We start from the raw sequence: 11,434 nt of genomic DNA, 5'->3' as shown, positions 1-11,434 counted from the left end.
ATCCAAAAGATCTTGACAAGCAATTAAAAAATGGGGAATTCTGAAAATCCTAATCCATTGGGGGGAAGGGGGGGGGGGTATTTACATTTTAACTTTAATTCAATTAGAGTTACTTATTTTTTGGTTCGATTTATTGCATGCTCCGACAAAAGTGGAGGATCCATGATATCTTTATTTATTATATGACCTGTTAAGAAAATGTCTGATGCGAAAAAAAGTGGTTAAGACCACCTACACACCATGTGCTCTGGCCTAACTTGGACTCGCCCATTAATCGGCGAGCAAAAATTATGCATGAGACATTATATGGCGCGAAGTCCTTCTTTACCATTCACGCAACAGCTGAGATCTCAGATAGATCCATCGGCATCCATAGGGAGGGTGTCAACTAAGAACTACATATATTATACTTTTGATTAAATGTTTTAGAAGAAATCTATCGAATTAACATACACACTTAATTGACTAGCAATTGTTTGATGTATATTTAGTACGACACGCGAATGAAACCCTTTTCCAGATGAATGAAATCGCCCAATTGATCGAAAATCGGGTCACACCCCACTTTGGCGAATTACTTGTACGTAGCTCCTCCAGTAAATATTCCAATTATATGAGTATATAATTATTTGTTTTAATTAATCCAAACTGATGATTCTTTGTTAATGGTGATAACCCAACACCAACTATTACTAACATTTTACTGTAATAGACAATGCGTATCATCTTGTTGCCATGACAACCTCCCCCCCTCCTTTTGACCGTTCAAATATGGCAATCAGGATTACACACGTGCATGGTGAAAAGCCCTTTTACTTGAAAACTCTTCCTCATTGTTGCTTATTACACCCCATATAACGTTTTCATCAATTGTGAATATAAATTTTGACACACTAAAGATACATTGTCATGACGTCAGGCAATTATTAATAGAGAGGTTGAGATTTCAAACGTGTACGGGTACGTGTACGTGAACTAGGGGAATCACCTAAATTCTTCGCGAACTACGTCATCAGTTTTTGTGACGACATGGTTTCTACACGTTCTCTAAACTTGTAGAGTGTCGTCTACACGTAATTTCAAACGTGTAGCCTTTTACAACAAATTAAATCTTATTGATGAGTGAATGTGTTCTTGTGATACATTATATAGATTTTTAAACTTCATTTGCATGAACATTTATAAGAATTTTATCATTTATTTGGAATTAACTAAACAAATTCATGTAACAAAACTGCGTCGATTTACGTACACATTTATATCCTACAAGTTAAGAAATCTCAACTGATAAATTACAAAAACGTGTACGTGTACGTGTAGTTTTAACACACGTACGCGTACCCGTACATGTTTTAAATCTCAACCTCTTTAATATTTCAAGCTTGTGGGTGGAATGAAGATAAGAATATTTAAGGGCTTTTCGTCATGTTCAAGCCATGATAAAAAAGACTCTCAAAATAAGAAAATAGACGCAAAGTAAACTGCATTCACGGTATATGTTCACATTGTATGATGTACAATGAATCTCAAAAGTTCCTAATATGGACTCGTCTACTATTACTTCGAAAAAAATTAATGAATGAGACATTCTGGGGCGGAGTCTTGTGAATGAAATTTCCATATGTCAGAATAGATTCTTCCGTGAGGGTCGGGGTAGGTATAAAAACCAATTTAATCGTTCAAAGTTTTGAATTGTAATAACAACGATATATAATCAGATCGAATGTTTTAAAATGATTTATAAATCCAAGATACAGTCATTTCTAATTGGTTGACGCGTGAGCATGTGTATTTAGTAGGCGGGCATCCTTACATCCTATTAATTTAAGACGAATGAAACCGCGTCCAGCAGATAGAGAAAACAAAACGCCCTGGCAATTTTAAATTAGTTCTTCCAGTTAACTTTTCAGACTGCATGTTATCATAAATTTACGATTTTGTTTGTGTGAGGATGTGTGTTTATGCATCCTGATGAACTTACATAAATCAACAGAACAAGTATGAAATTTTTAACAAAATATTTAATAACAAAATAAAATAAAATTAAACAGAAAATTCAACGAGAAAAAAACAAACAAACAAAAATATACAAATTAAATAATGAAATGAAGGAAAAGTCTATATAGTCAGCCCGGTTCCGGTGCACGTGGTGTTTAAGAACCCTCAGGTGAACACGTGGTTACAGTCAGGTTTAGGTATATCGGCAACCACCAGAACTAAGTTGAAGTACATGTAGAAAGTTCACATGCTGCACGGGTCTATCGAGGCTTCATTAGACGCAAGTTTTCCTTGGAAATGTAAATAACCCATGGCCTCGTCCACGCTGATTGGAGGTTTCTTTCAATAAACTCAATAAGCAGAATATCAGTTTTCAAATGACACAAATTATATAAATAAGGCAGAAAAGACCCTGATAAAATAAACAAAAAGAAAAACATACTACCGAAAACCTATTCAAACACGTGAGGTTGAAACGTACAAAAATGGGTTGTTTAAATACCTGATGTTTTTCTAAAACAGGCCCCTGAGCACTAGACGGGATGACGACCACGTCTATCGGCTGATGTTCCCGGGTACTACCCGTGCATACTTTTACCAACTATTTAAGGTATCAACGAGGGGCTCCCCACAGGATTGATATGTTACCACGGTAACCAAGGGTCAAAGTATTAAAACAAGGGGCTCTCCAAAGGATAAACCGGAAAGGTGAACCAAGGGGAATTATAATTATACACAACGAATTTTAGTTTGTTACAGTTTGTTAATGATAATTCAACATCAATTATTAATTGAGGGCGACCGCCATACCCTATTACATATAACCACTGTCAATCAGGGGGACCGAACTCGGGTCGCAGCGGTGAAAAGCGAGTGCATTGTCCACTACGCTACTTGGACACTCTATTTTTAATTCTTCCTACTTTAAATCTTTATTGACCAAAGGAGCCATGTGGCTCATAGGCATATAATACATACAATTAACAGGAGAATGGCGGGGGGTTCAACATGGTATTTATATCAAATGGTGTACAATATTATTAATATATAATATATATGTAAATATACGTCAGACAGATAACATCATAAGGAATTAACATATTGATTTTTCTCTCAGCTTCGAAGCTTTCAATAAATATTGGCAAAGTTTCTGAATAGATTTGAAGTTATCATAACTAAACAACTGTATAAATTTGAAAAAGGAAGGTTACTTATAGTAGTAAGGTTTTATGTATTTTTCTCGAATATTCGAAAAAGCAGGACAGATCAGAACAAAATGAAATTTGTCCTCTATCTCTTGAGAATTACACAAAGTACATTTACGGTCATATCTAGGTATGTTTTTATACCTTCCGTTTTCAACGTTTAAGGAATGCGCTGATATTCTATATCTACATAACAGAAACTTTTCTTTATGTGACAGCCGTTTCGAAAGATATTTCTGTAAACAAAAATATGAAGCTATTTCCTTGTATACTATATATTTTGAAGAATTTTCAAAAAAACTATAACAATTCTGCATGAACGCGTCCGTAAGGCGCTGTTCAACTAGTAGAACAAATTGTTTAACATAAGTAACTTCTCGTTGTTCCCAAAACTTTCCAAGTCCCAGACAATAAAGTTCATTTTTAACTAGGCTTACCCAGTTTTTACATTTTTGCTGTTGTATTTCATATTCAAATAACAATTTCTTATAACAGTTCTGAAGTATACAATTATTTGTTGTCAGCAAGCTACAACAGTATTTCAAAAAACGAAGTTTTCTTTGTACATACATAGGGTATCTACCAAATTCAAAGTAAACCATGAAATTATTGGTAGATTTTCGATGTGACATAATTCTTTTCAAAAAATCAGTATGTATTTTTTCAACTTTTGGGGCTTTATGAAAACCCCAAGTTTCACACCCATAGTTCAGAACAGAACTAATATAAGAGCGTGGTCTCAACATTTAGACTATTTTCTTTAACCTTTTTCAACAGTAAAAACAGACATTTTTTTGCTTGTATTGCAAATGAGTTTTGAGTAGAGTCAAATTAGCCATCATACTTGAAATTAACACCAAGATAAGTAAATACGTCAACAATTTCGAGCTCTGTGTTATCATAAGAAAATCTTTCAGAGCTTTTTGTTGTACCACCATTTCGAAAAACAATCATTTTTGTTTTGCTAACATTTACCTCTAGCTTCCATCTATCTGTATACGCTTTTCGTGTATCTAACATTCTTTGAAGCCCTTCTACAACAATACAAACGTTTCTTGTCAGAGTTTTGCTTATTAATGAGTGTAAAACAAAAATAGCATCTCTTGTCCCTGGTTTAACCAAAACTGTGAGTCACTTACTATATTATTTTCCGCACTGCACAACAACAGACATTTATTCAAGATAGATGTGAATAATTTTGAAATATGACTTAATAAAGTTATCCCCCGATAATTAGCTGGGTTATTTACATCACCTTTTTTATGAATAGGGACACTTATTCCTTGTGACCAAACAGTTGGGTAACAACCGGCATTCAAAATGGCATTGAACAGTTTTGTTAAAAGAGATGAAAATACATTTGAAAAGCTTTTGAAAAATTCATTAAATACATTATCAAAACTTGCAGACTTAATTATCTAATTTTGAATCAGCAATTGCTCTGTTTATTTCATCAATTGTAAATGGGGAGTCAAGTTCTGGAAATATTGGAGGTTCAGATAATATTATTGAAGTGTTCATAAAGTCTAATGTCGAGAGAGTTGTATTATTTCTCTTTTTCGCACCTTTACATGTAAATATACGGAAGAATGATTTTTGGGTTGGATAGGCGGAGTAACTCAAGTTGATTTTCCTCATGTCTTTAGTATGTACGTTTAAGACGAGTTTCGACAGTTTGTAATTCTTTTTGGCAGCAACGAGTTTATCATGATTTTTCGGTGTTCTAGATATGTTAAATGTTGACAAAGATAGGGCCTTGCATCGATCATCGAACCATGGTTTGTTTTCTGAGATGGTGTTTGACTTGGACTTTTTTTTGGAACCGCGTACGCTGTTTTGGTTATATGTTATTTCCTTTTCACGGAACTCACTGAAAGTGTCTAGTATTGCGCTGGAAAAATTTGTCGCTGAGATGTTGATACCTTCAGGAGATTCGTCTTTATCTTCAACAGAAGCGATTATATTTGGTGAACTATGGTCTAATCGTTTTTTTTATTTCGTCATTGGCATCCGGGATCCATAATACTTTTGTAGTTTTTACCACAGGGGTTTGAAGTATATTATTATGTTTATTATTGTTTTCTTTCGTTTTTACTGTAAGGTAAATGGGTGCATGGACGGAATATAAATTAACGTCCCCAACATGAAAGTTACAAGTTTCACTTCGCAAGAAAGCATTTTCAATTAGTACATAATCTATTAGACTGGTACTTATCGAGTTACAGAAGGTCACTTTTCCTGTTTTATCATCACTAGACCGACCATTCAAAATTCTCAACTGCGTTGACTTACATAAAGAGATTAATTAGCAATCTTGCGCATGCGCATTACATTCACGCAAAATCACGGGAGGCTCTTTAGTTTATGTTTCTAAAATGACATTTGTATGGGTAAACTCAGAAACGATATTACAAATACGTGTAAATTTCCATTGGAAATAAGTCATATATTCATCAAAGGGAATACGGGATATAACTCTAACTCAGTGCATTTAATATAAAAAAAAATCCCGAAAGTTCCGAATGTCAACATGGTGTGTAAATTTAAAGCGAGGAAAAAAGTGGGTGAAAAATGTTGAATTCTTCATTAGTATGAATTAAATTTTTAGATGAAAGATATTTACAGCCTCAAAATGGTTTTTTGTGAATAATTTGACTGTTATTTACAATGCAGCTTCATTAATTTTCTCCAAAATCGTTCCGGAGCGATTCTGCAATTTTTTGCTACATTAATACGGGTGTACATATCGGATGCGTTTTAACTGTGGTGAAGGCCCAACCCCGAGATTTTTCAGTTAGATTTTCCTAACTAAGCAGAGTGTAGTGAAATTAATAGCATTATTATAGGCTTAAAGCTTGGGTTTGTAAATGTCAACAATACGACGTGTCGATGTATCTATTTCGTAATTTTATGTCCGATATCATATGTTATATGCCATCCGTGCACGCACGGGTTAAAGTCTAGTATATACTAAAAGATTCATTGGAGCTTGCGTTCGATAAAAAATGCGTGTAAAATGTTTGGTCTTTTTACCTTCATACCAGGCATACCCACTGTGTGAATATAATCGTTGTCCATATTCTGTCTATATTGAGTCAATTATGATGATTAGATAATTAAGTTTTTCAAAATAAAATGCTCATGCAAACAACAACAAGCGGCGAATCAATCTATAGACAACTTTTAAAGATCTGTATTTGGTTATATACATGTAGTATAGTACATGTACTTTGTACCACTGACCCGGGGACCATGAATTTCACAATTTTGGTAGAAAGCTTAATGCTTATTACAATCATGCCAGCAATTTGACTGCTTGATGTCCAGGAGTAAAAAGGAAAATTGTTCAAGATTGCGCTAAATTTGATGGTTTTGGCCCACCCATCAGACCCAGAGGGAAGGGGGCAGGGGTCATAAACTTTACAATTTGCTCTATACAAAATTAAGATGAATTGGTTCAGTGGTTCCAGAGAAGAATCTAAAAATGTTTACGACAAACGAACAACAAATGACGTACGACGAACGATGATAGACAAAAACAGTTAGCAATATGTTACCTGAGTAACTCGGGTGACCCAAACATAAATAAAAAAATATTTTATTGGAGAAAACTACAGTTTTTATCTAAAACATAAAGTAATATATCGAATAAAAATCGACCACCAAGAATGAAGACAACATAGAAAGCACATTGCGCATTTGTATAAATTGTTAATACACTCGAAAATTATTGACCGAACAAAACGCCATTCATGTCATCACCATTATACCTATTAGTTGTATCGGTCACATGAACAACTGTAGTGTGGCTTCTGCAATGTATATTCATATATATTTTAATTACAGGGCTATAGATAAAATATTTGTTAATATCCAGGGATTGTTTAATCCAATATTTACTAAATTCTAAAAAAAAAGCTTTTTAAAAAATGTGCATAACATATAGTGAAATAATTGAACAAATCTGAAGTACAAAAAAACCTACACAGGTGTAATATATACATGCTAAGTATCCATTTGAAAATAAATAAGAGTTATTGGCCACCATAAACATTTTAAAATCTGACTTCTATAACAAAACCTTCACAAAATATCAAGGGTTTTAGAGGTTATCTAAGTCGCTAGTTTACTTGGACCGTGATACCGATCTTGGATCTTGACATGTAAAATGCAATCATATAGCAATCAAAATATTAAAACTCTTTTCTTTTTTGTTAATAACCTGATTAATATTACAAAATTGCAAAATAAGTACAATGCACCTTAGCAGTTTAGTGTGCGATTTATTATAATTTTAGTTCTTAGCTATCTTTTAATGCGACACATCTCATGTATAATAATAAATGTTGTTGGTGGACTAAATTAATTCACATATCAATACAATTATCAAAAATATTTTTAATGAGGAACATTGCTTTGCCAGTAGATTTAAGTTACTAGTATTTAATGTAGGGCTCATGGTATTGTCAAGTACTGTTGTGCAACTTATATCAGTTTTATTATACATTATCAAAAGATCACGTGACGAGCAGAACCAGAAAGTAAAGCAAACAAAATACCGTGCTGGATTGTGGAGATATGCAGTTTCATTAATTAAGGAATAACAGGTTTGTTTGAGAAAACAAAAACAAAAAGCCAAAAGTTGTAGATAAATTATTGAAGGAATACTCTATTCTATTTTTGACTGTATATTTTATTGGGGAGAACTACATTTTTTATCTAAAACAAAGTAACATTTCGAATAAAAATGATAAAAATCGACCCCCAAAAATGTAGACAACATGAAAAGTGCGTTTTGTGCATTTGTATTATTTGTTAATATACTCGAAAATTATTGACTGAAGAAAAAAGACATTCATGTCATTACCATCATAATTCATTTCAGAACTCTGATTGTCCTAACATGGACCCCATGGGTAATTGGGCCCAGGATGTTTTGCGGTGTGATCTCTGTAAGATTCCGGGCCCTCCTATGTACTGTGACATTTGTGATATACATCTGTGTACATCTTGTGTTAAAGAGCATCAATTCGATGATTCCACAGAACATAAAGTGGTGCCAATTAAATTGCAGGGGTCAACGTATTTATGCCCTATTCACTCCTTAAAAATTTGTGAACAGTATTGTCAGCAATGCAACGTTCCTATTTGCGTGCTGTGTGCTTCTTCTGAAGAACACAAAGATCATGAACTTAATGACATTTTGGAAACAATAGTAAACAAGAAAATTGCCTTACAGAGAGATTTACAAGACCTTGAAAATCGCATTTATCCTAAATATCATGAAATTGCATCCGATATTTCTGATGAAATTGGAAATTTGAATGAACACTCCAAGAAATTGGTAACAGCTATTGACACACACGGAGAAGATTTGCACAGAGAAATAGACACTGCTATCAAGGAACTAAAATCTGATATTAGTGAGATGGACTCGAAATACCTTTCTGTTTTAAGTAAACAGGAAAATGAAATCACAATCACCATTTCTAACATAAAACAAAGTATTGATGAGATTAAGAAACTACTTGCCTCCAATGATGTCCGTCTTCTTTCTGCCTACAAATCAAGAAATGTTGAATTTAAAAGATTGCCACCGACACTGATAGTTACCCTACCAAATTTTACACCCCACGAGATCACGAAAAATCGTATTTATCAGCAGCTTGGTACTTTGTCGGGGCTTTCTGTCAAAACAGATGATCATGTCTACACAATGGATGACATAACAGAAATAAAGACTGAGTACGGAGAGCATAAACTACGGAGTGTGTCCTGTATCAATGATGACAGTATATGGACTTGTGGCTTTGATGACAAAATGATAAGACTCTACAACCTTCAAGGGGAACTATTTAGTTCAATTGAAACCACGTCAGGACACTGGCCAACTGATATAGTTTGGACAAGGAGAGGGGATCTCTTTTATACCGATAAAGAATATAGAACAGTGACCAAAGTGACAAATAAAGAATATGAAAATAAAGAGATACGGACGGAAATCAATCTAGGGGATTGGAGACCTCTCGGTATCTGTAGTACCTCATCTGGTGACCTCCTTATTGTCATGGACAGTGATAAGTACGTATGTGAAGAAACAAAGGTTGTGCGTTATTGTGGTTTCACAGAAAAACGAAGTATTCAGTATAATGACAAGGGGCAGCCTCTTTATTCATTTAGTGAATATCTATACAACAAATACATTTCTGAGAACAAAAACCAAGATATCTGTGTATCTGACAATAAAGCCAGTGCTGTAGTGGTCGTCAATAAGGCTGGGAAATTCCGGTTTTCATATACTGGTCATCCGTCTATTTTCAAGAGATCATTTAGTCCACTGGGTATTAGCACAGACAGCCAGGGTCGGATCCTGACTGCCGACGTTAGCAATGACTGTATCCACATCCTGAATCAGGACGGTCAGTTCCTCCGTTTCATTGACAACTGCGCCTTATCGAGTCCGTACGGTTTATGTGTTGATACAAGTGATAACCTCTTTGTGGCCGAGAACGGTACGGGCAAAGTGAAGAAAATACAGTACATTATAGATGACAAAGAATTAGATAATAGTCAGTCGCTTAATTGCTACACGTACCGGCCGATTGAGTTAATAATTCCTTCAAATTGCAAGGAGGAGGAAGGGGAGACCGATGAAGAAGGAAACAAAAGAAAAAATGCGCTGTTAAGGAATGTACAAAGTAAATTGAAAAATTTCTTCAAAATTTAACCAAATCCTGGTGGTTGTTATTGACTAAAATAACACAACAAAAGTCAACTGCAATTGCACAATTTACTTTCTACGAAAAAAATACAAGAAAATTAAAGTTTACTGATGATTGCAGTTAAAATCAACGTTTGATCATCTTTTTTTGAGAAAGAAAATTAGAACAAAATAGGTATTGTCTTGTTTTATGATGCTAGATGATAAATTGAATGTATTGAAAAGATTATTAATTTTCGTTTACTTTTTATTAAATCAAAAACAAAAAGAATAGTTCATTTTTGCATTTTCTGGGCACTGAGCTTGGTCGCTAGAATGATTTTCTACTGTCTTACCAATTCATATAGCACAATACCTGTTAGTATCATGAAATACATGTATAACTATCGATAAGCTTGGGAAAATTAGTTCATTCATGCAGGTTATAACATTTTTCATGACAGTTCCAGGCAAATTACATTAAAAAAAATAGCCTTATTATACCCCCCCCCCCGCAAATAAAGTTTTTTTTTTGGGGGGGGGGTGTATATAAGAATCACCTTGTCAGTCCATCCGTCTGTCCGTCCGTCCGACCGTCCGTCCGTCTCTCGGTCTATCTGTGCAATCGTTCCCGGTCCATATATTTCTAATGGAGAAACATTGGAAGTTCTTACTTTACACAAATACTGCTTATGACCTAAGGGTGTATCATGACTTTGACCCAAGGTCATTCGGGCAAGGTCAAGGTCACTGGCATAAAAAATGACAAATTCGTGTCCGGTTCATATCTTTCTTATGGAGAAACATTGGAAGTTCTTACTTTACACAAAGATTGCTTATGACCTCAGGGTGTGTCATGACCTTGACCCAAGGTCATTAGGGCAAAGTCAAGGTCACTCGCTTAAAAAATCCCAAATTAGTATCCTGTCCATATCTTTCTTATGGAGAAACATTGGAAGTTCTTACTTCACACAAAGATTGCTTATGACCTAAGAGTTTGTCATGACCTTGACCCAAGGTCATTAGGGCAAGGTCAAGGTCACTGGCAGTAAAAATGCCAAATTCTTATCTGGTCCATATCTTTCTTTTGAAGAAACATTGGAAGTTCTTACTTCACACAAAGATTGCAAAGATTATGACCTCAGGTGTGTCATGATTTTGACCCAAGGTCAATTTAGGAAGTTCAAGGTCATTATTTAAAAAATGCTAAATTCTGTGTGTGTCATGTTTTGTATTTATGGAAATATTAGAAGCTAAAAATGACACAAAGCTTGCTTGTCTCAGGCCACATAAATCATTTTGAGATTCTTATTCCCGTCTATCTGAAAATGGCCTGCCCCGATGAAATTTTTTTAGGGGAAAAAAATGTGTGGAAAAAAAATTTCGCAAAAAATCGGGCTCAGTATACCAATTATTCAAAATGTTAAAATATTAAATGGCTGCTTGACCTGTGGATTTCGTTTTCTTCGAGTCATGGTTGTTAACGGAGGATGCAAATGTCCTCATGCATTAACAGTTAACTTAAAATAAA

At 34.5% G+C, this 11,434-nt stretch overlaps 1 protein-coding gene across 1 annotated transcript; it reads left to right on the top strand.

The window, feature by feature from the left end:
• Positions 1-8,106: 8,106 nt before the first annotated feature.
• On the top strand, positions 8,107-9,930 carry LOC136272018 (tripartite motif-containing protein 3-like). Its single transcript, XM_066072687.1, has one exon. The coding sequence runs from the start codon at positions 8,107-8,109 to the stop codon at positions 9,928-9,930; it is 1,824 nt and encodes a 607-aa protein (XP_065928759.1).
• The last annotated feature ends 1,504 nt before the right edge of the window (positions 9,931-11,434 follow it).

The sequence above is a fragment of the Magallana gigas genome, chromosome 10, assembly GCF_963853765.1.
Source record: "Magallana gigas chromosome 10, xbMagGiga1.1, whole genome shotgun sequence".
NCBI classification, from domain to species: domain Eukaryota; kingdom Metazoa; phylum Mollusca; class Bivalvia; order Ostreida; family Ostreidae; genus Magallana; species Magallana gigas.
Note: the sequence above shows the minus strand (reverse complement) of the source record. Positions and strands in the feature narration are given on the sequence as shown.

Bases quoted from the DNA above. Each gene is read 5' to 3' on its own strand.
- LOC136272018 (XM_066072687.1), top strand. From the start codon at position 8,107: ATGGACCCCATGGGTAATTGGGCCCAGGATGTTTTGCGGTGTGATCTC.